At 40.0% G+C, this 25,949-nt stretch overlaps 1 protein-coding gene across 1 annotated transcript; it reads right to left on the bottom strand.

The window, feature by feature from the left end:
• Nucleotides 1-18,311: 18,311 nt before the first annotated feature.
• Nucleotides 18,312-24,415, bottom strand: PLK2 (polo like kinase 2). The gene is given in 14 exon segments (NM_001133562.1): nt 18,312-19,103; nt 19,240-19,350; nt 19,614-19,743; nt 19,868-20,108; nt 20,355-20,484; nt 20,817-20,914; nt 21,270-21,417; nt 21,506-21,704; nt 21,813-21,908; nt 22,409-22,496; nt 22,731-22,860; nt 23,057-23,173; nt 23,317-23,424; nt 24,019-24,415. Coding segments are annotated over 14 exon segments (2,058 nt in total). The 5' UTR covers nt 24,289-24,415; the 3' UTR covers nt 18,312-18,911.
• Between the last annotated feature and the right edge of the window lie 1,534 nt (nt 24,416-25,949).

The following is a 25,949-nucleotide window of genomic DNA, read 5'->3' on the forward strand; positions in this document are numbered from 1 at the left end:
GCTGTTACCCAGTCTTTGTTCCATTTATAGAGCACAGGCAGAAGAGACTTAGCAAAATTCTTAAGGGCTCTAGAATTTTCAAAATGGTCAATGAGTATTGGCTTCAACTTAAAGTCACCATGTGTATTACCTCCCAACAAGAGAATCAGCCTGTCCTTTGAAGGTTTGAAACCAGGAATTGGCTTTTCCTCCCTAGATATGCAAGTTCTTAATGGTATCTTCTTCCAAGATAAGGCTGTCTCATCTACACTGAAAAATCTGTTGTTTAATGTAGCCACCTGCATCAGTCACCTTAGCTAGATCTTCTGGATAGCTTGCTGCAGCTTCCACAGCAGCAATTGCTGCTTCTTTCTGTATTTTTATGCCATGAGGACAGCTTCTTTCTCTAAACCTCAAGAAGAAACCTCTGCTAGCTTCAAATATATGCAACTTTTTCACCTCTCTCAACCTTTATAGAATTCTCTAGATTAGGCTCTGGCTTAGTGAAATCTTGTAATTGGTTGGATCTTCTATCCAGGCCACTAAAACTTTCTTCATATCAATAAGGCTGTTTTGCTTTCTTGTCATTTCTGTGTTCACTGAAATAGTACTTTTTTTTTTTTTTTTTTGAGACAGGGTCTAGCTCTGCCACCCAGACTGGAGTGTAGTGGTGTGATCTTAGCTCACTGCAACCTCCACCTCCTGGGCTCCAGCAACCCTCTACCTCAGCCTCCAAAGTAGCTTGGACTACAGGAATGCGCCACTATGCCTGGCCAATTTTTGCATTTCTTTGTAGAGACAGAGTTTCGCCATGTTGCCCAGGCTGGTCTTGAACTCCTGGGCTCAAGCGATCCACCTGCCTGAGCCTCCTCAAGTGCTGGGATTACAGGCATGAGCCACTGTACCGGGCCTAGAATAGTAGTTTTCATTTCCTTCAAGAACATTTTCTTTGTAGTCACAACTTGACTAAATGTTTGACAAAAGAGGCCTAGCTTTGGGTTTGTTTCTGCTTACAACATGCCTTCCTCACTGAGCTTAATTATTTCTGGCTTTTGATTTAAAGTGAGAGATATGTGACTCTTCCTTTCACTTCAACACTTAGAGGCCATTGTAGGGTTTGTAATGGCCTAATTTCAATACTGTTGTGTCTCAGAAAACAAGGAGGCCCAAGGAGAGGGAGAGAGATTGGGGAATGGCTTATTGGTGAAGTAGTCAGCAAACACATATTAATCAAATAAATTGTGCTGTCTTATATGGACATGGTTCATGGCACCTCCAAAAAATTACAATAGTAACATCCAAGATCACTGATCATAGATCACCATAACAGATACAATAATAAGGAAAAAATTTAAAATATTGCAAGAATTACCAAAATGTGACACAGAGACACAAAGTGAGCACATGCTGTTGGAAAAGTGGCACCAATAGATTTGCTTAACTCAGGGTTGCCACAAACCTTTAAATTGTAAAAAGTGAAGAATCTACAAAGGGCGATAAAATGAGGTACATATGTGTGTGTGTATGTGTGTGTGTGTGTGTGTCTTCTCAAAAATGTCTTTTGTATACTGTCTGATGGTGTTTTAAATATTTTTCACTCTACTTTTGATGTCTTTGATTTCCAGTTTTTCATTATATGTAGGTTCACTGTGCATTATCAGTGGTATATCATACTATGATTAGCAAGGCCTGAGATTATCTCCTTAATACAGGATGAAATTGTCTCCAGCCAAAGAAGCCAACTGACATTGAAATCACATTCAAAGTTAACACATAGGTTTAGGAAGTAATCCAAAGAAAACAGGTCAGCACAATAGCAGCCACATAGGTGCCAAGAATGGACTAGACAGGAGCTGTTACCCAAACCTTATCATTGCTTTTTGTTTTGTTTTGTTTTGTGTTTTGCTTTTTAATTTTATGCTTCTGATATCTTTAGGGGCCTATGGATGAGAACCTTTATTGTGGCTGTTCATGACTATGACCATTTCGGGGATTCCTGATAGGAAGAAGAAAGTACAGGCATAGCCTGAAGGATTTTATTTTCAAGGCTGAAATTGTAGGCAGAGTGTGACAAGACACATTAAAGAGAATAATCACAGGATACATGCATGTGCACACACTCATGCACATGAATGGTTGTATGTGTCTTGGAAGGGGGCAGGCAGCTTTCTTGGCTTGGAGTCAGGAGTACCAGAGTGGCATGCTGGTCCTGATAGGGAGCTGAGACAAAGGAACCCACAGGAGAGTTTTCTGACTTCCCAGGAATAATGCCAAGGTTCAGAGTCTCCACAGGTATGGAAGTGAGGGTCTGGGATTTACTTTAGATCCACACTACCTGCCCATGTACTTCCCTTGAATGAGGCCTGGCCAAGGAAGAATGATCCTGCCCCTCTTGGCCCAGCCTTTCTTTGGCCCTAATGGAGACATGAACTTTGGATTCCTCATAGCTCTACAAAGATATCTTTACATTAGATCCCTTAATAGCAGAAGCTTCTGCCTACCTTGGCTTCGCTTATGACGGCCATAATAAGCATTGTTAACTGTACCTCATTTTGGTAGAACACTTGGCATTCTACAAAATATTTCAAACCTGGTATCCAATGCAATCCCCACAATACTCCTAATGAAGAGTTAGGGTGGTATTATCTTGATTTGCAGTTGAGGATACAGACCCAGGGAAGAACTTGGTTTAGGTCAAACAGCTTGTGAGTGGCAAAGCAGCTCTGGAGACTTCCAGAGACTTCCCTTGCCACAGTCCTATGCTTCTCTTCTAACTGTGGGCAAGCTTCTGAAAAAAATTAATATCTAAGCTGCTGGGAGGACTCATCTTTATGTTTTTTTTCCCAAATGAATTCATGGCAGTATGTCTTCTTCAAAAAATTTTGGATGAAATGAACAAAGAGATAAACTCAGTTTATTCATATTCTTTGTCTCCAGGTTCTATTTACCTCTGACTCTGCAATGATGAATAAATTGTTCACTTATCTGATGATCAATTTCTTTCTTTAAAATGGAGAGGATAATACTTGTCACCCACTACTATCACTAGAATGAAGGAACTAATGCTTCTAAAGTGTTGTGAAAGAGATGCTCTAGAAACAGAAATATGAGGCTTTTATTGAACACATTTAAATGTGCTTTTTAACTGAAATTATGGTTTTATCAAAGATTCTTGCCACACTGAACTCATTACAATTTGTAGTATTATTATTATTACTATTTTCCTGTTTTACTTTGAATGCCAATGAAGCAAATAGACTTTCCAATTTTATAGATCTTACCGTTTTACAGACAACTGCTGAGGGCTACAATCCCCTTATCTTACACTGTCCACCGAAGCTTTGTTTTACCTGCTTTGTTCTAGCTATAGACATAAACATTGACCATTTTGCTCCGCATAGGTAACAACATATTCTGTAGAAACTGGCCCAGAAAATTGCATAAAATGATGAAACAGGCTTTGCTTGGACACTAAAAGCACCACTTCGCTAAATAATCCAGCAATGGCATAACAGGCTTACTGGACCTAGTCACTGTCTTCATTAGTCAGGCTGGCTGGCAGGCTTTCTGCGCAGGGGAACTAGAGAGTTTGTAAACTCTCCAAACAGTCCCTGAGGTACAGCAGCCAGACAGCTGAGGTCTTCCTAATGAATGACTACTTCAACAAGCCAGAGTTCGCAGGGATAAAACCATTAAGCCACAGAGACAGCTATGGCTTTTAACTTTGATGTGGTATGCTAACTCTTGAGAGGACATTTTAAGATAAGAAATGCAAACTTTCACATTGGGTTGGATGGTCCAAAGCACCTGAGCAAACAAAATGTTTTCCATAAAGATGTTATTGGCTATCAAAGTTGACTTTGAAATGATACAAAAGCATTTTTCTCAAAGAATCTGAAATTCACAAATAAGAATTTTTATGAATATTATACTTTATCAACTATATCAGGGGAGGTAATTTTTTTCTAAATTTAATTAGTATCATTTAGCTTTTCTTTCTCTTGTTTTAAGGAAGACAATAAACTAATACACTGCTAAAAGTCTTCTAAGAAATAATTATATTTACTCTGCAAAGTAATTTTTAACTTTACTCTGCAAAGCACCTGTCAAGGTGCTTCACTTAGTTGTAATAAGCAGTGTCTAACACACACACACACACACACACGCACACACACACAAAACCAGTTCATTCCTCAAACGATTTTATTTGTTAACTTTCTTAAATACAGAAAGTTCTAGCTTAAATGATTCTTCCTCATGGCACCAGTCATATTTTGCATGCTTTGGTTAGAGATGTGTTTTTTGTGTTGTTTTGTTTTATTTTATAAAGTGAGCAACATTCTTTCATTAACCTGTCAAGAAACCGTCCTTTTGTTCATCTCATGCCCAGGAAAACAAGCACACAATGTTTGGAAAACAATCTACAATAATTTCAATGGGATCAATATGTTGGAATATAACCAAATGTTGACATTCTGTCTAATTTATTGAGCTGAAATTCTTTCAGGGTCACAAGAAACTTGCCCTACAGACATTTGGTGTGTTTTAGTATCAGACTGGTACTACAGCAATAGTGCTAGGTCAAATATCAGTATGTGTAATACTTTTTCTGAAAAGCTCATCGTGCTTCACTGAAAAAGTCACTCAAACACATAGAGAAATTAAGACCATGCCTGTGTAACTGAGATAAATGATTTTTTTAAAAAAATCACTTACTTTAGGCATTTCAATGCTGAACTCACTAATGGAGCAGAAGAATGAGAGCTTGAGCCTGCTTTACAGGAATCTGGGGTACTGTGATACAACCTATAGTATCTGCCATTTTTTAAAATAACAATTTTTTTTAATTTTCAATAAATATATTGACATATCCTAAAGATACTTAAGACTATATTTTTGATTATTAATTCTTGGAAATCTTTGAATACATATAATAAAAGTCTCATGTTAAGTTATTAAAGCTCCCAGTCTTCATTTCTGTTTTTTTCTCACAAATAAAATTAAAATGTGGCTTCAAGAAATCATAATACGCCATTCTTATGTCATGAGTGCTAAGAGAAAAGCCACTTAGAATCAGGGAAGACCAAATGAATATTTTAAATTGTGATGTAGTACACTAGTGTATTATTTACATCACTAAAGCAAACCACCTGTTATATGCCTGGCATAAAGCACATTCTTACTTTTACTTCTCAAGGAACCCCATAAAGTATATCAATTCAATTGCAATTCTAAATGTATTAGCAAATTGGCAATGTTACTAAGTTTAAGGAGAAATTCTTTTGAAGTATCTAGGAATCCAGAAGAACATTATTTTACAACTTCCTTTCCTAGATAAATAATTATGACATCTTTGTGTGTTTAGTTAGTATTGGCATTTCAGCCAATATTGACCAAAGAAGCTAGTGTGGCTATACTTAAACTCTGTCAGAGTTTCACCACCACATCACAGCACATTTTAAGTGTTTTATAATGAATGAGACCTATTATTGCCAGAGCACACTTCAAATTCATTCATTTTCCCTCTCAAATTGTTTTTCCAGTTATGTCCACCTAAATTGTAGCAAAACACTTTTATTTGAAACAAAGATTTCATATTTCTATTTCTGTCCTTCCTCTCTGAAGCCAGGATGAAATAATGTTGCTATGTAATACAACAAACCATATACTTCCAAGTTGAAATGACTAGTAATTGATTATGAGTCAGAGTCTGCAAAAGATTAGTGATTAGAGAAACCATATCCTGCTTAAATACATTTCTTTCATTCTCATAAACCAGATGGTACCTTGTGTCATTGACTGTCATTAACAATTTTTACCACCACAGTCATAGTGGTCAACAAAGCAGATAAAGTAAAAAATAATATAATGTGTAGTAGCATCTGAATAAACGTACGTAGCCCGAATTCATTTTTCTGCTGTTGTGCTTAATAAAGCCTAAAAATAAGGTCATAAATGCTTATAGCATGAAAAAAATTTAACCCACCTTTATAGGAAAAGCAATTGAAATCAAAGGTGTGGTAACATAAGTGGGTCATGCTAAATGCATCTTAGCTACATTAAACTCACATGGGATAGCAATGAATATTTCATGGGATAACCATACAACTCATCTTAGAAATGCATACGTTTTTTGAGATGGGGTCTCTCTCTGTCCTCCAAGCTGCAGTGAAATGGTGTGATCTTGGCTCACTGCAGCCTTGACCTCCTGGACTCAAGCAATCCTCTCACCTCAGCCTCCTGACACACCAGTTGCACACTCAGGTAATTTTTTTTTTTTTTTTTTTTTTTGTAGAGACAGCATCTCACTATGTTGCCCAGGCTGGTTTTGAACTTCTAGGCTCAAGCAAACCTTCCACCTCAGCCTCCCAAAGTGCTGAGATTATGGAGTAAACCACCAACCCCAGCCAAATACAAAGATTTTTAACTGATTATGATCTTTGATTATGATCATGATTAAGAGTTTCCCAGGTAAACTGTGTAGTCACCATCCATATATATGCACTGTAACTTTGGCAGTACACAGCTGTTCAGTACTGTGAGGAAAAAAAAAAAAAAAACGGACTGTTTTATCAATAGCAAGCCTAACATGTTCCAAACCATGTAGTGGATATTGAAGGATGCATCTCAGTTGAATTGAATAAAGCATAACTGTAAAGTTATGCTTTATAATTTTATATAATAAACTGTTTAAAAATTATTCAATTAAGATTTCTTGATTTTCCTACCGAATTTTGTTTCTATGTCACTTTTGGACATAGAGGAGGAATAACTCCTTTCTTCACGATGCCATTAAAGTAAATCAATTGAAGCTTACTCTTCTACAACTATAATAAATTTTAACTTAAAAAATCTTGCTTTAATCACTTCTTGGCCTTTTGGCAAAGAACAAGTGTAAAAGTCTTGCTCTAATGTACTCAATGTGATAAATCCTCATGCTTTGTTAGGTTCTTACCCAAAAGTGGTTTATGAAGAAGTCTTTATAGCTTCTACATCTGTCCTGTTCAGTGTAAAGGACTACCAACATGCTCTCTTTTAAACACAAAATGCCTTTTGCAAACCAAAGTGGACATGGACCAAAATTTGTTTTAAAACATTTCAGTTCTGCCATTATAAGAAAATAGAAATTTGCAAAAGGCAACTGGAAACCACTCTTTATGATCTGGAGATGGAATATCTACATTGCAAAGTTACCTTAGCTACCTGGCCATCCAGTTGATCTCTGCACCATAAATTTCTCCCTCTAGAAGGGAGATTTTCTTGCTGAGTGAGGTTGTGGATAAAACATGTAACAGCTCTGGAACCACAATGCAATGGTTTGAATACATCCCCCAAATTTCATGTGTTGGAAACCTAAAATTCATATGTTAATTAGAGGTGGGGCCTTTGGGAGGTAATTAGGATTAGATAAGGTCATCAGGATGGGACCCCATGATGAAACTGATTGCTTTAAAGAAGAGGAAGAGAGACCTGAGCTTATATACATGCTCTTGCTCTCTCACCATGTGAGAGAGCATCTTATGACACAGAATGAAGATTCTCACCAGATGCTAGCACCATGCTCTTGGACTCCCCAGCCTCCAGAACTATAAGAAATAACTTTCTTTTCTTTACAAATTACCCAGTCTGTAATATCCCAATATAGAAATGCAAAACAGACTAAGATATATGATGTCAAAGTTGGTGCTAAATTTCCTGTTTACCTAATTATTGTGCTACTACAAGAAAGATCTGAACTTACATTCCAATCTATCTGACAGGTTCAGGATCATTTTAAATTAAATGTATCTTATAAAGGACAATTACTTACATATATTGACAAACTATGTTCCAGGGAATATTCTTTGTGATCTGAAAAGGTACTCTAAAGCAAAATAATGTGTCAGTGTGTGTAAGTCTGGAAAAACTTTTGCACTCTATTTCTCTCTTGGAGATTCATAATGCAGATTTAGGATATGGAAGTTCTAGAAAAATCTTGAATTAAAGAAACCAGTTCATTTTATTTAAGCCACCAATTCCCAAAATAATTTGCCAGTTCATATGTTTTTCAGGAAACATTTTCTAATAACGAAGATATTTGGAATTCCTGAAAATACAGTTGGGACAATTTTTTAAAGATAGTTGAGAAGGGACAATAATAAGAAAAGGCAACATAAAAGGAGTCAAAATGTAGGAAATGTTTATATGACTTACCTTTGATTTTGCCAGTAATAAGAGAGCAAACTGGCTAGGTGTGGTAGCTCATGCCTATAATCCCAGCACTTTGGGAGGCTGAGGCGGTTGGATCACCTGAGGTCAGGAGTTCCACGCCAGCCTAGCCAACATGGCGAAACCCTGTCTCTACTAAAAACACAAAATTTAGCAGGGTGTGGTGACATGCATCTGTAATCCCAGATACTCAGGAGGCTGAGGCACAAGAATTGCCTGGACTCAGGAGGCAGAGGCTACAGTGAGCCAAGATCGTGCCACTGCACTCCAGTCTGGGTGACAGAGCGCAACTCCATCTCAAAAAAAAAAAAAAGGAAAAAAAGAGTAAATTGCTCTCTCTTTGGGATATTCCTTAATTTGATTCCCCCAGGAGCATGATGAAGGAAACAATTAATAATTGAAAAATTCTAATGATAAATTAAGTATAAGATATGCTCCTTATTGAATGACAACAGTATGACATAAATATCAATAACTACTGACATCAATATAAAACAAAGAGGTAATATGAATAGAGAAATATTAATAAATATATAATATTAAAATAATTAGAGGGGGAGGAAGCTTGCTTTCTAATTTCTCCTCTTGCTATTTTTTCAAATAAGAAACGGTTTTTGTTGTAGGTCAAAGTGGTCAAATACTCTCAATATTATATTGTTCTATCTAATGAATTCTAAGACAGTTTTTATTATTATATTTGTTTTACCAAAAAGAAAAAATAGGATCAGTGTCATGTTCATGATTGTTCAGCAAGCAATTGGCCCAGTTGCTTCAATCTCGACATATCTAATTAAAATTCCAAATGTTTTCTGCTATATGGTTTTAACTTGAGCAATTGTAGGATGATTGACTTAAAATAAGCATATGTGTGTGTACCCCTGAAGGAGAAAAAATCTGAGAGAAATATATCAGATTCTACAAAACTCAACTGTTATTCTGTTTCTTTAATATCTAGGTAGAAAGTTGCATTTGGAGGAAGATTTAATTGCTTCAACCCAGAGTATATTATTTATTTAAAACCAAAAAGCCTAGCGCTTCTCTTGGGTCTATTGTCGGTCACTGGCCCTTCCCTATGACTAACCTATATTGAGGATATTTGGAGTTCAATCCTGAGTCACTCTGTAGCAAAACTGCCAGGTGTACCTACAGGATAGTGAATAGAAACATGAAAGGTTTGCCTCATTAAAGAATTCATGAGGTTAAATCCATATGTAGCAGGTGCAACTTGCTGCTATTGCTGCCCTTTTGCCACCCATATATGTTGCTTTGCCTCAGATTATTATCTTAATCTCTCTCCCCATGTGGTAAAAGGAATGAAGAGATTAGCCACATAAGCTCACACAGTCCAGGTATTTCAGAATCAGTAAAGTGAGTCTATTCACAAGCCTAACAAAGGAAATGAGGATAGATTATGGCAACTGCTAATGAAATTTATATTTCAACCAACAATACAACTAAGTGAGGGATGATCTCTTGTTCGTAGTTGACTAAACTGCAAAATTCACCTTTATCCTAAATTTCATTATGAATTTAAGAGAATGATATGAGTTGAATTTAATAACCTTATGTTGATCAGGTGAAAATCCAGGAAGAAAAGAAACTGTCTACATTGTGGTGGATGCCTTGGCTTATGAAAACTTTGGTAGGTCTTCATTTGTCAGACTTATTATTCCATTTCATTTCAGTGCTACCGAAACAGGAAAAGTTCCCTCGTCCGCCTTGCAGGGTGTGCGGTGGGGGTGTGGCCTGCTTCTTTGGTCGAATCTCTAGGGGGAACATGCAGACAGGCTCTGGGGCTCTGAACTCAGGGCAGCATCTACGAGTGAATGTTTACAGCTCCTGAAGCTCCAGCGGGCATGTGTTACCATGTGCTCTTTTAGTTTTGCCATCTGTAGGCGGCTTGTGTTTAGCAGTTCAATTAGAACTCCTGACTTATCGCAATGTGTTCGGAATTTATTCCTTCCAGTGGGTTCTTGGTCTCGCTGACTTCAAGAATGAAGCTGTGGACCTTCGCGGTGAGTGTTACAGTTCTTAAAGATGGTGTGTCCGGAGTTTGTTCCTTCAGATGTGTCCAGAGTTTCTTCCTCCAGGTGGGTTTGTGGATTTGCTGACCTCAGGAATGAAGCCGCAGATCCTTGCAGTGAGTGTTACAGCTCATAAAGGCAGTGTAGACTCAAAGAGTGAGCGGCAGCAAGATTTACTGTGAAGAGCAAAAGAACAAAGCTTCCACAGCATGGAAGCGGACCCGAGCAGGGTGCCACTGCTGGCTTGGGCAGCCAACTTTTATTCCTTTATTTGGCCCCACCCACGTCCTGCTAATTGGTCCATTTTACAGAGTGCCGACTGGTGCATTTACAGTCCTTTAGCTAGACACAGAGTGCTGATTGGTGCGTTTTTACAGAGTGCTGATTGGTGCATTTACAATCATTTAGCTAGACACAGAGCGCTGATTGGTGCGTTTTTACAGAGTGCTGACTGCTGCATTTACAATCCTTTGGCTAGACTCAGAGCCCTGACTGGTGCATTTACAATCCTCTAGCTACACAGAAAAGTTCTCCAAGTCACCACCCGACCCAGGAAGTCCAGCTGGCTTCACCTCTCAGCAATGACAGAGGGCTTTCTGTATCCTGGGGTTTCTTGACTTGGTGTACCAAAAGAATCAAATCACACATGGGCTTGGAGAAAGAGTGCAAGGGTTTATTGAGTGGAAGTAGCTCTCAGCAGATGGGGGAGCCAGAAGGGAGATGGAGTAGGAAGGTGGTTATCCCCTGGAGTTGGGCCATTCAGTGGCCCTCCTCTGACCGCCCAGCCAAACTCCTCATCCTTCCGCGGATGGATGGCCTGCAAGCCTCTGCTCGTGCCTCTCGATGTGATCTTCCAGGTGCGTTCCTCTCGATGTCCAGCTGCTTGTGTCTTCTTCCGCCCGTGTGTTCCTCTCCACATCCAGGTGCTTGTATGTGTACCGGCTAGGGTCTCGGGGTTTTTATAGGCACAGGATGGGGGTGTGGTGGGATAGGGTGGTCTTGAGAAATGTGACATTTGGGCAGGAAAACAGAAATGTCTGTCCTCTCCTCAGTCCGTGGGCACAGGCCTAGACATGGAGCCCTAGCCAGGGACCTGCCTTTCTCTATCCAGCACTTCCGTGCCCCAAACCCGAATCACTACCTGACCTTTAACTTCACTTAAACCAATAATGCTTAAAAATGCCAGAAGGTAGCTTTGGATGAAGCCCACACTTTCCCTAAAATCATCCAAAATACACTTTTTGGAATTAAAATCAGCGTTTGTAAACAGAACTTGGAAATAGACAGGCCCCCTGAAAGTTTCACCTGACTCTGCACTAGGCTCACATTCAAACGTCTGAGGAACCAGCTGAGTGAGTCAGGCAAGCCAGGTCCATGGAAAGGGCTGTCTCTTCTGTGGGGGCAGGCACTTCTCAGCTCCAGCTGATTGTTGATACGTAGAAATGTCTGATCACATTGTCTGATCATGAAGTTTTGCAGAGGAAGTCAGAAGTTTTAATTTTCATCCGAAAGCTCCCAATGACTAACTGATGACAATTGCTTGAAAATATTTTAAAACCCACTCTAAAACTCGCTGTACTTCAAGCAGATATCTATTCTCTGGCAATATCCAATCTCGGCTCTAAAGGTTTGCCTTATTCTCTATATGGATTCCATCTTTGCCTTTCATTTCTACTCATGTCATGTTCTCAAAAGAATATTACGGGAATAAAATTACATGCTTGTATCAGAAAATTGTATTGACATTCATCTACAAACACAAATTCCCAGGAAAACAGATTGCACATGAGGTTTTGTGGGTTTTGTTGTTTTTTTTTGAGATTGACTTTTATGCTCAGAAGTGGATTTGGTTTTAAAAATCTGACATTCAGTATACTTAAACATCTAGTTCTTCTTTGCATTTTTAAGTTAATTTTAAAAATTTACATTCTGTTTTTATATCTCAACAAAAGACTTTAAGAGGACTCTATTATAGGATCGCAGTTAAAACTTAATTACATTCCCTTTACTATTTTATATTGCATTTATAAGATACTTGACTTCCTTTTTAGATACTGTTTTGCAATTGTCTGCTATAACAAGTATTCCTAAGTATATAAACATTCTTATAAATTGAATAAATTAAGCTTAAAAGATGATAAATTTATCATATATTATAATACTAAATTTAAATGTCATAAGCCTTCAGCTTAAATTTCTAAGGCCATATCAGTTACTTAAATTTCAGTTTTTAATTGGGATTATAGTACTAATACATTACTGTATGTGAAGTATTAACACACAGTTTCAATGTTAGGGTTAAATGTAGAGATTCTTTCTGTAACAACAATTATTAATTCAATCATTCAGATTATCTTAAATACTTAACTAAGTCTTCTTGAGATTAAATGGTACTTCACTACTAAAGAAGCTATTATGCTATCTAAATTAAACTTTTTGTTTGTAACCTAGGCTGGCTGAGATTTTGTATACACAACCACAGCTGTAGACCAGGATATTTACTGCGATGCCATCTGAGATGTTAAAAGAATATACCAAGCCCTATTGATTATTCAGAATATAGGAGTGATGTCCTCCTTCTCAGAGCACATATAGTTCACATCCCCAGGTTTAAATTATTATTATTGCTATGTTGGAGCTGGTTTTAAAAGTTTCGTGAGGAGTGATTGTTAAAATTTCAGGAATTGTGCAAGCCAGTTGTTAACACAGCCATTATGTAATTATAGAAACTTACAATTAAATAAATTATGTTAAAAACAAACAAAGGCAATAAATACTCTAAGCTCATCACTAATTGTTTCCCTACATTTTATTATTATTTATTTCTTGAGGTTATTTATGTCTGTTACACCCGTATGCTGGAAATACTTTATAATGATGTACTGCTGTGCATCTCTTTCCAACTCCGCATTCAGTGATATCACTCTGGTAGTGAGAAGTCCATCATGGCAAAAGAAATTATACCACAGAAATTGGCAAATGCAACAAATCAAGGTTCTGGGCACCTCTGAAAAAGCTGGCTGCTAAACATTTATTAGTATATCAGTAGTTATGTTATTATCTAATTCTCTGTCTGCACTCCCCTCCAGAATACCCTATCACATGTTTGGATTTTGCATTTCTTTCTCTCTTGAAATATTTAAAGATCTTCCATGTAGTTCCAAAGTTCTTCAAAATTCATATAGTTCTGTACTTATCATATTTTTTCTATTTAGTAGGATCACATAAATCACATAATAAATTTATATCTCATTGAAACTCTTTTGACATGTCTATATGATCATAAGTTTAAAGGTCATCCTGCTGCCACTGATTTCAAAGGAGTATAAAAGAAAGACAATTTTAGTGATTTCATTGAAGCCTGTTGCCTTATTTATTGTCTATTTGTTTATAGAAACAGGGTCTTGCTCTATCACTCAGATTGTAGTGCAGTGGTGTGATCATGGCTCACTGCAGCCTTAACCTCCTGGGCTCAAACAATCCTCCCGCCTCAGACTCTCACGTAGCTGGGACTATAGGCATGGACCACTATGTCCAGCTAATTTTTAAATTTTATGTAGAGATGGGATCTCACTGTGTTGCCCAAGCTGGTCTTGAACTCCTGGCCTCAAGTGATCCTCCTGCCTCCCAAAGTGCTGAGATTACAAGCATGAGCCACAGCCCCTGGCCTAGGCCTGTTGCCTGATTTCTTACAGTACTAATTTTTTTATAGGCTTGGAACAGAGAATGTGTTCCAACTTGCATGGTTGGGCTAAAATATCTAATCATTTAGTATTTCATAGCAGAGATAGATCAGGAATTTGTTAATTTAACTCAACTTAGAAGTGAAGTTTTTGTACTGCAATCATTAAAATCAATTTTGTTTTACATATAAACATATTATCAGGCTAATCCCAGAGCAAAATCTGTTTATTCTATTCAATTGAATTCCAGACATTGATGAACGATGATATTATTTTCTAACACTGCATATGGAAATTTACCTTTTTAATTTGAGTTCACTAATATAATTAAATTGTGGCAATTCAAACAAAGAGATGCCTTCCATTAGTAAAGTTAATAAGACATAACGAAGGGCTAGAACAAAGCGTGAATCTAAACATATATAGACCAGAGTCTCTCCCAAGTCAGGAGAAACAAAGTGGAATCTACAGGTTTCTTTTCATAGAACAGTTTGTTACAAGGTTTAGAAATATACTGATTCTCTTATGCATTGAATAGTCATAAAATACCAACATTGGTTTTTCTGTGTACCTTATGAAGATGCAGCTATGCATTTGTAGTCACACCTATTTTCAGTAGATTAAAATCTCTACAAGGTAAAAATGGTCTGAAGATGTTACAAATCACAGAGGCCTAAAGCAGGAATGACTCTATTCTTCATGCCTACCCACGCAATTTTGTTCCTTCTCCAACCTTCTACTGCCTGTCATCCTGCTGCCTAGCTAACTATAGCTCTTAGCAATTATGTCACTTTGGTATTTAAGAGAAGGAGAAGGTAGAAATGGTAGAAAATTCATGGAAGAGAAACACTAAGAAAGAAAGGTAGGCCGTTAATATGCTGGTTAAGGCTCAGACTCATTCTCTGCCCTTCTTCTGCTTTATTTTGCAATATTACAATGACCCTAACAACTATATTTCCAAGGCTATTTTTTTCGACTGCCTTTTAGCTCATTTGGTCAATGGGAGATTGGAAGGCAAAAGGAAGAAAGAATTCAAAATATTTTGTCCGCCTTTTTTCTCACCCAAAAAGTCACAGGGGTCATCTGAAGCAGTGATGACATTTGTCCCATGATCTCAAAATCCTGGTAAGCAGTGACCATCATGATTCCAGTTTCTGCCAGAAGACTCAGTTCTGGGCTCTGGTAACATGACTTTTTCTCTGGGTCTCTCTAGCCATTGGGAGAGTAGTGCCTTCCTGCTGCTGTGAATCTCTGGGTTGCCTCACCACCGAGTTCTTCCATCATCTGTATAACCAACAATCTCCATTAGATTCCTTCTCTCTGAAAGTCCCAAAATGATCCCAACTGGATCACGACTTACACAGAACTGAAGACTCAATCACAACTTACACAGAACTGAAAGTGGGAGAAACAAGAATGAGTCAGTTATTTTTTTTTTCTAGATAATTAGGGTTCCTGCCATTACAGATGTGGAAAGAGGCAGAAAAAAAACAGAACAAGAACAGGAACAAATACTTATTGAGTACCTTTGTTGTGCAAGTGTTTTATTATCATTTTATCTTCACAGATGAAAAAACAGAAGCTTAGAGAGATTAGGTATTTACTGACGATCGCATTATTAACATGTGGTTGAACAGAAATTTGGACTCAAGACTTGACTCCAAAGCTTTTCCACTGGAGTATGCTTTCCCTAGCTGACATGAGATTACATTCAGAAATAGTTCTTGAAGAGTCGATGGGACTAAGAGATAAAAGTCATAAATGTTAAATAACCTAAGATCAAGGTCACTGTCATGGCCACACCAAGTTTAGTTGAGGGTATCTGTTATTTTATTTTTTAAGAAACAGGGTCTCCCTCTGTCACCCAGACTAGAATGCAGTGGCATGGTCATAGCTTATTGCAACCTCAACGTCTGGGCTCAAGTGACACTCCTGCCTCAGCCTCCCCCATAGCCGAGACGTGTAACAAAACTACTAAATCTTTAGAATTTGTGAGGGCTAATGGAGAAACGTTCCTGGGGATCAAAGGTGTTCATTAAAGAAATCTATTATTTTACAGTTGTTTTTTGTGGAATTCAGGGTACCCTTATTTGGAAGGGTAATTTATTTGGGAATTTTGTATTCTCCTCCCATGGCAAAGATTTATCAACACTGTTATGTTTTATGGAGATGTCCTCTGTACTCCTCCCCCAGGAATGCAGTTGGGAAGAAGGAGTGACAGAAACCCATCCTTACGTGTTCTCATCCACTCCCATGATGTTTTCCAAAACTTAGTTACTTCCAAATGTTGCTTTCTCTTGAGATGTAGACCTGCATATCCACTGTTTTCTGGACCTATGTGGGCATCCTCATACAAATCTGATTCGATATGTCTAAAACTTGCTATATTTTTCCATCAAGCTCTTCCTTCTATATTCCTAATTTACTACAGTTAATGGCCCAAGAATGCAACCCGTCCTCCACTGACTGCCTCAGCCAATCCTTCTGCACCTCATCTACTTTCTGAGGCACCACATTCAACCAGGCTCCAGATCCTGTTAAAATCAACTTTCTAAGTTCCTCCCAAATCAATCTTCATTTACTCATTCGATAGTTGACTGTCCAGTACCAGATCTGGTGCTCAGTACTGGGAACATTGAAATGAATGTTCCCAGGTGGGCCAAATGAGGTACTGCCTAACTCTTCCTTTGCTCCTTTTCATTAAGTCTCAGGTCCCTTCTCACCTGAGTCACAGTATTAATTTCTTTACTGTTTGGGCCATTTCCATCTTGTTCCCCACCCCTGTCTCCTATGCTCCCAGAATAAATTTTAGGAATCTGAAGTACTATGTCACTTTCCTCCTTGAAATTTCTCAGCAGTTTGGCATAGCCTTCAAAATGCAGCCTAAAAGCCATGGGTTGCACCATTCATGTCTTCCAGCCTTTTCCTATAATACTTCAGACTTGCACACCCACTTCTGTGAACTCTTTCATCCCCCGGGCTTCGGTACATGCTATTCCCACTGCTTATAACACTCTTCCCTATCGCATATTTCTATTTAACCCCCACTCATCTTTCAAACACAGTAAAAACAAATTTCTTTTCTGGAATCTATTCACTGAGCCCAGCCCATGCCTGGGGCTTCTTCCTCATGATTCCTGCTGAGTTCCCACAACATCCAGTACATACCTTTATCATAAAATCACACCACTTATCACACTAATAGGTAAATGCACTGTCTCCTCCACTCCATTGTGACTTCCTTGAGGGCAGGGGGGCCTCGGGTTCACTCTGTGTCTCCAATGCCAGGCCCTGGATGTGGCACACAGCAGATGCTCAGTACATATAAGAATGGGTAAGTGTGTATTTTGAAATCATGAGGTAATATACAATCTTCCACTGTGAAACTCAAAAGGAAGGAACATTTTCTGTTTGGAAACTATTGTTTCTTCTCTGCTTATAAAAATACAACTGAATTTGTATACATGGCCAGAGAACTCCAGCCAGCAGGAGTTAATCTAGGACTTGTGAAATACTCATAACATATTCCCTGGATTTGGCTTTTATTAATACAATATACCAAGTGGAGTTTTAACAATTTTAGAAAAATGTAAAAGTGCAACTAGCATCGCTATACTATGCTGTACAGGACCACAATGTAAACACAGCCTTAACGAACCAAAGCGCTTCTTTTCATAGGACGGTATTTTCCTTATAGTGGGATTACAATTGAACAAAAAATATTTACGTCTTATGCAGATGCCTGTAAGTTCAGAGTAACAGGATGAGCAGCTTTCCTTTACTACACCTGTCAAAGAGTAGATCCCACTGAAAAAGAAAACCTGAGATTTACCTCTTAATAGATTAAAAGATGGACCCCAAACCATAACTTGGTTCCCATACCACTCCTCAACTACCATGCACCAGAAGGAAAATAAAATGACTTATTCACAAAGTATTTCTCACTACTGGAATTATGTGCTAGTACTGCCAGCGGCACTGGAAGTGTTTAGGCAGGTTTATGCTGAGTAATATGTTTAGGTGGTTCATGCATTCTAATTCAGAGTTTTACCCATATTAAGATAAACTTCCTGTACCTATTGACACTTAATAACAGAGATCTGTTTAATCTGGCTTCACCTCCAAGCTAAACAAGTTTTGAAGAAATACTACAGAGAGAAATTGGGTTTGGATTTTGTAGCAGGCTGATATTTTGGTTGTAACAAGAATGGTGTTCTTAAGCTAGATCTACCCTGAAAGTTTATGATTGTACTTCAGGTATTAGACTTCCTAGAAACTGTGGTTAGAAAAAATTAAAGATCTAACTTTCTAGTATGCTTCTATACTCAGTGGCTTCTTGGCACTGCTTGGCATGACCTTATGAAAAAATGTCACGATGCGGTGAAGAGTTCTACTAAAGACAGGAGACCATTATTTCTGCTTTTTCATACTCTTTATTGCCAACGGTTTAAAATGGTCAACATAAAAAAAAAAAGACATTTTGATAATAAATACTGCTCTTTGGGCTGTAATAAATAAAAAGTTTATTAACAAGGAATGCACTTTTCCAGCCACAAGTATCTTCAAAAATTAATGAAAAAAAAATGATATATGGCCATAGTTCACAGTTACGCAGCCAAAAGCTGCTCCAATTACAGCCTTTAAACAACATGGGAGCTTCCTCCCTTCTCCCTCCCCTTCAGGAAGTATATTCACAGTTCCAAAGTCCTCTGGCTGAAATGCTCTCAACAGAGAGAATTTAAGAATCAATGCACCTTTCTGCAAAATTGTCTGAAAAACCTTTTAAAACAGGTATCTCAAGGAAAACTGCATTCTGGTTCACTCTTGGATTGTCCAAAGTCAAGAACTGTATGCCTTAGCCTGTTCTGGCTCCATCCAGTCCAGCAGGCCACAGGGGAATTGTTTTCGTACCACCACATGTCCATCTTCTTCAACATGCTCTAGATCATTCTGTTGGCTTCCCTGTAGATCTCACAGTGGAAAAGAGGAGTCCCATAGGGTCCATTCGAAAAGTCTTTCAGTTACATCTTTGTAAGAGCATGTTCAGGGCATATTCCATTCGATTTTTTAATTCTAATGAACAGCCAGACATCAGCAGAGTTGTCAGCCTGAAAGTTGTAGATATCCTATCCTCATTGATGTAGGTGAGAAGGTATTCTTCATTTTGGCTACAGATGATTATTTTTGTATGATCATGGTAGAAATTCACCTTAAAAAATAAACATAGACATTAGACCTCTCAAAATATTCGAGAATTAGAAAAGTTCAGTCAATCACTAAACTGTCTAGGTACAAATCTTTCTGTTTAGGACCTAAACATGCACTTTCCTGAAGAGTTCATTTACCTGAAAGGTGCCATCATTAAAGAGCATCATTAGGGCCTTATCAGATTTTAGCCACTGAAGGAGGTAGAGCCGAGGTCTTCGAATATCAGTAACACTAGGCAAATCTCCACCCTGGAAGAGATTAGGAGAGTGAGTTAGTGCCTACAAAGATTTTGTAGCATGCACTCTATTATTATTCTAAGAAGATCCTCTCAAACTTAAGCAAGCATCAGAATGGCTTTGGAAATCCCTGCCTCCACCTCCCGGAGATTCTGATTCAGTACACCAAGGGTAGGTCAGGAGAATCTGTTTCTAACAAGCTTCAAAGTGATGCAGATGCTACTGCTTTGTGGACTACACTTCAAATGTCACCACTCTAAAGCCACAGTACTTACATCCATGAGGTTCTCCTCCATGTAATGAGAAAAGTATTTCAGCACCGTCACTTGACTAATAAATTGCTCAGGAGCATCTGTTGCTGGGAAAACTGAGCATTGGCCAAGCTCTGCGTAATAGTGAACTGTTCTATAAAAACAGGAACGAAAGGGAGAGAAGAGGAAAAAAAAATAGAAGCAGTTAATCATTGTTTTTAGATTTCTTTAGTGCAAGACTGGAGAACTGACAGGATTTCATTAATTGATACACTTACTTTTTGTCTGGAAGGAGGCTCATGTGAGCACCATTGTTGAAAAGGACACCGACGGTGTGGTCTGAGAGCTGGTACCCGAAGCCATATTTGTTAGAGTAATCAACCCATTTGGTGACCCACTGAAATGATGTGCTCAGCTGCTCTTTGGGAATGCAATCAGCTTCCGGCATGTTTTCCAGACATCCCCGAAGAACCCTTGCCACTGTGTCTGCAACACTTCCCATAGTACTGTCTTCAAGGCCTGAAGAGTCAGAGAGAAATGTTTCAAGTTATACAATATTTTAGCAATAAAACCTCAGGCTTTGGTAGATGCTAAGTTTCGCTCCATTAATTCGAAAGACATAGAACTCAAGATTATTTTCCAATTCCTGTAATCTTACTACTTCTGTGTTAAATTAAGCTACAAAGTAAATTGACTTAAATTATTATGTATTTAGCACTGGCACTTTGAGTTTCATTATTTAAAATACGATTGACAACCACTTACATTCACTGCTGCTGCTGCAGCTGCCAAGAGTCCCTCTGACTATCATCCGAATAGCATCCCCAATCTGCTGCTTGTTTTCTACTGCGGGTGTTCCAGACCTGGCAACTGTGGTGGTAGGTGGCTGGAGCTCCTTAGAAGAGAGATTTATGCAATGAGTCAAGCATCTAAATTCATTTAAGGGTGAGAATTCCAGATTAAGATGAGAGTGAGGCAACTGCTGGGAAAGCTCATCAAAAAGCAATGGACAAAAGCCAGATAAAAGATAACGCAGTAACTCACTTGCATGCATTGTAAAACTAAAAGACTTCCTTTTAGTTTTAACTTCCCTTTCAAAGGGTTTGAAGAAAAACTTTAAGTAAATATGACATATTTGAACCATGATAATCATAGTCCAAGTGCTAATTAATAAAGAGTGGAAATAATGTAAAGCATGAGCATCTACTTTACTCTTTCCCAACACACCTCATCTGTCCTGTGTTTGCTGGGTTGCTGAGTTATTGAAGTCTTTTTCAAATCATGCCTAAGCTTGTAGATGTCTTCATCTTCTTTAGACACTCTATCTGTATATCAAGAAACAGAATTACAAACATTAGTCTATCTTAACAAGGTAGGAACAGGCTTAGCCATATTTTCTCCTTCTTGCATTATTGACCAACTTATGAGCATCCTGGGCAAAAATAGCATTTTACCTTTGCCATTAGCTGCAGCTACCCCCAAAAGCCCTCTTTAATGTTTGCAAAATAAAAAGCTATCAATCACAATTCAAGGTACGGATTTATTATGCTATAAATACCAACATTTAAGAATATGCAAATATGGCCAAGTTATGCTAATATAAAATTCTCTTTTAACTAATTTACCAAATTCAAATATAATATTGGGTATGAAAAAGGAAAAGAAGTCTTGTTAACTTACTATGTGTGTCAATATATCTTGCTTTGTCTTTTTTGCCACCAAAAAGAGCAGCAGCTGCTTTCTTAAAGAAATTCTTTGCTGGGCTTGATAAGTGGAAATCTGGAACTGTATGACAACAGCTAGAAGACAGTCTGTCTGGAGTGAAGCCCTGTGGAATATTAGAAAAGGCCTTCAGTAACCTGTCAGGTAACTGGGATCAATACCAGGTAATTAAAAAAAAAAGACAGTGCACCAACCTGCAAAAAAAAGTCATGTCGAATGATGTCATCCAAACTGGGACGATCCTCTGGGTTTTTGGACAACATACTAGCAATTAAGTGCTTGGCAGGAGCCAGCAATGAGGACGGCATTGTATACCTTGCTTCCCTTATGCACCTATAGGTTTCTTTGAGATTTGTAGTTTCAAATGGGGGCCTCCCTAGTAACATTGTATACCTGTGTGCAAAGAAACACATCTTTAGCAATGGTCATAAAGCAACTCTTTTCAAGTGTTAAAATCTAAATCCGAATTTGCTTTTTAATTATTCTGCTGCATTTACTTACATTACACAGCCCAGGGCCCAAATGTCTGATTCACAGCCATGTCCTTGTTTGTTGAGGACTTCAGGAGAGAGATAATTTGGGGTACCACATATCGTTCTGGAAAGACAAAATATTGAGATCGTGTTAGGAACTATTCCACTATTTAAACTTGGTTCTCTTGACGTGACTTGATGGGAGACAAAATCTTAAACAAAGTCTTAAAATCTATACTGAATTTCTATTTGGAAACATTTGACTTTTGGCATCTGAAAATTCAACTGAGATCTGACCAAGTGAGTTTCGGTAATTTTTAAAAATGCACACACATTGTTTTAGCCCACATGCAAAGTGTTGTTAACCAACTAAAGCCAGGGACATCGTGGCATTTTATACATTTCAAGCCAAGAAAAGACTTCATTGACTGCTTCCATAATCAATTTAGAGGCACAGGGTGCTCTGTCTAGTCCATAGTGGGCATTTAGTAAGTATTTCTTTAAATTAACATTGCTATGATTTATAGATTTTATCACCAGACCTCTGAAACATTAAATGCAAAATAATGAAGGCACATTTGGTCTCCACAAAAGTCTACTAGGATGCATCTTTCTGACTCTTACCTCCTTCTGTGTTCCAAGGGTTCTAGCCTGGCTGCCAGACCGAAGTCCCCAACTTTTAGTTCCATGGCTTCATTAATAAAAAAGTTCCCTAGATGATAAACAAAACAAAATGTGAATCCCTTTGAAAATGCGTTCTAACCAAGTACACACACATCCACTTTGGAGCCAGGCAGCCAACTGTTATATGAAAGTCGCCCATTCAAAAGCAAGATTGCAGACACCAGATCCCAATTAAGAACATTAATATGTAAAAAAAAAAAAGAGAGAGAAAAAAAAGAACTCTCTCTAACACAAAACTCAGCTTTTGGCGTCAATGACTTACCTAGTTTGAGATCTCTATGCAAGATTTCTTGTTCATGAAGGTACTTCAGTCCAGACACAATCTGCCTGAGGTAGTATCGAACTTCTGGCTCTGTCAACACCTTTCTTGCTTTCAAAATATGAGCCATTGACTAGGAAGAGGAGAAGGAAAAAAGAGAATCTGTCAAAACAGTTACCAAAATCACTGGTTTCCCTTTGCAGGACGAGCAATGAAAGTTAACTTTGCAGTGTAAGTACTGCCACAGCTAAAATCCCAGATAAAATACTCTTTGAATACCATGTTAATTCGGGGTCAGCAAATGTTCTCAAATAGGAGTTGACACTTACCCTTCTGCTGCAGTATTCCAAGAGAATGTAAATGTTTTCTTTGTCCTCAAAGTAGTGATAAAACTGCACTACATGCTTATGATGAAGAATTCTGTGAAGCTCTATTTCTTTGTCAATCTAAATGAAAAAGCAAGGTAAGGCTTATTAGCTTCCAGTCACCTCGGAAAAGCCAGTGATTACACATGCAGAAGACATTTTCCTAACAGGGAAGGGCCATCCTTGCACACAAAGAAAATACTTTACTCAAGAGTCATACACACCTTTTCCCTTTGATGAGGTTTAGCTACTCTGCTGTGAGGAATAATTTTTGCGGCGTAGACTTTGTTATTTGTCAAATCTGTCATCTCGTAACATTTTGCAAAGCCACCCTGAAAGGAAACAAAGCCGAGACGGAATTGAGGATGGCACAAAAATGGACGGCAGATATTTTAAATAAATAAATAAATGGGAAGAAAGAAAAGCAAAAAAAAAAAATTGAGGAATGGAGGAGGGTGGACAGAGGGAGGCATTCGACTTCGTTAAAGCTCCCTCATGAAGAGAAACGCATTGCTGGAAACAGCAAGTTCAAACAGTTTCTCTTCTTCCTTTATAAAGGGGAGCTTTATGGAGGGAGTTGGAACGGGGAGACATGAAAAATAACGTCTGATGAGACTTGTCAGGAAAATTCCCTGGGAGCAGATAGAGGGAGAGAGGTCTGATGTAGAAAGCCCTCGCTTCCAGACTCAAGATGCATTTCTCTGGGCTGCGGGAGGCACCGTTCTGAGGCTAAGAATGCAAAGCCGATCCCCAGCGCTGCCGGCGCACAAAAGCCAGAGGGCAGGTGAGAAGCCCACGTCGCGCTGGGATCGGACCTCCGAAAAACCCGGAAGCGGCGGGCGAGGGACCCCGCGGGCTTGCCCGGCTTGGGGTCGCCCGGACAGACCTCCCGCCCGCCCGGCAGCCCGGCGCCCTCCGCTTGTCACCTTTCCCAGCACTTTGCCCCGGCAGTAGCGCTTCCCCGTCGTGGGGTCGACGATAATCCGCGAGATCTCCGGCCCCGAGTGCGAATGGTGGTGATGGTGGTGCGCGGCCGCCGGGGGCACTTGCGCCTGGGACTGAGGTGGCTGCGATTCCTCGGGGGGCTGCGGCGGCCGCTTCTTCTTCGAGTCTGCTCCGCAACCCTTGCCCAGCGCCTGCTCGCACATTTTGGTGCTGGCGGCTGGCTGGTAGGTGATAGTCCGCAAAAGCTCCATGGTCGCCTTGCCGTCCCGCACTGCCCGCTGCCACCCCCTAGGCGCGGTCACACGTCCGAGCCGGCCGTGGCCCTCGCACCCTTGCCTCTGGCGCCGACGAGCACCGAACACCCCAGTCCACTTGTGCGAGTGAGAACGCTCGGCGAAGTCTTATATATGGGGCGGCGGGAAGGGGGCGGAGACTCGATACGCGACATCACGTCACGACTGATGCCCCGCCTCACGGCCGGCCGAGCGCGCGTGGCCGGGAAGCAAGTCTTGACCCGCCACCCTGGTCTGGCTTCCGAGCGGAGCCACGCGCCTCGAACGCCGGCCGCCGAGAGCTCTTGCGGCCGCGGGAAAGCCTTCGGAGCCGTCCGTGGGCCCCGCCGTCCCGTTCTTCGAAGGCGCTGAGCCTCAGCGTAGGAAACAGAATCGCGAGGGCCGACGCCTGGCCCCACCCCCGCCCCAGCCGCGGGGTGGCAGGGCAGTGCCGTGACCCGATCGAGTCGGGCGCGGGTGTAGACGCAGTCCCTCCCCCGCACAGCCCTTCCCGGCCGCCCGGGGCCTCCTGTGTCAAGGTATCAGGGTGCCCGGAGCCCGCCGCACGGGCAGGCGAGGCCTCCTCCGGCCGTATGACAGGGCTCGTCTGTAGCTGCCCCGCAGTGCCTGCCCGCGCTGTGACGAGCTCGCTGGTGTCTAGCTGGGGCAGTGCCGAGAGGCCGTGCGGGTGAAAGGCCGGGATTGGTGGAGCCTTGCATTCGAGCCCATCGCCGCATCGCGCTAGGGCAGACACGGGCCCGCAGCCGGGATCCCGGGCCGATTGGCCAACCGTGCCAGGATCCCACTCGAGGCCCGTCTGGCCCCCGCCCATCCCCCTAGAGCGAGCCTCTATCTGAGGTCAGCCCCTGAACCTTGGAGAGCGAGGTCGACGTCCCGGCAAGGCGTCCTCCGCCGGTAGCCCGAAGATTGGAAAGCAAGGGCGCCATCTTGTGAAATGTTCCGGAATGCCGTTAGGTCTCGAAGTGGGCAGCGATTGACAAATGTGGGCCTTTGACAGTTACTGGTACTAAAAATCGATGCCGATTGTGAGTTTGCAATCAGAGTCATCTATGACTTCTTCCGAATGCATCTGTTGAGATGGCTCATGAGCTGCCCTGGTTCCTGGAAAGTCAATCTGAGACTTTCTCGGGTAGGGAGATTCGTAGGATGAAGAGAGGAGCGTAGGCCAGTGAGTGCAAACACAGCTTAGTTTCCTATTTCCAGATTTTACTGTGCAGTTTGACTAACCTAGAAACACGTTTTTTTGTTTGTTTTTCTTGCTCTAATTACGATAGAGTAACATTTATTGAGGGCTGTGCAGTATTTTTAAATGCCTTGTTTAATCCTACAACAATTCTGAGAGAAATATTGTAAGGAAGGAAAAATAATTTTCCACCTTTCAGTTTTGGCCTGGGTCACCGTAACTAGACAGATTAACAAGAAAACAAAGAAGCTTATTAACATATACGTCTCATATATACATGGGAGATAACCAGGAAAATGAGAGATGGTTTAAAATCGGGCTTAAATACTATCTTCAGCTAAACCAAAAGAAAAGAGTGTGGGGCAGGCAAGTTAAGGAACCATGACCAGGAAATGTACGGTAAACAGGAGTGGGGCTTCTTATTTCTTCATTGATA

This window comes from Pongo abelii, chromosome 4 (assembly GCF_028885655.2).
Source record: "Pongo abelii isolate AG06213 chromosome 4, NHGRI_mPonAbe1-v2.0_pri, whole genome shotgun sequence".
In the NCBI taxonomy this organism is placed as follows: Eukaryota; Metazoa; Chordata; class Mammalia; order Primates; family Hominidae; genus Pongo; species Pongo abelii.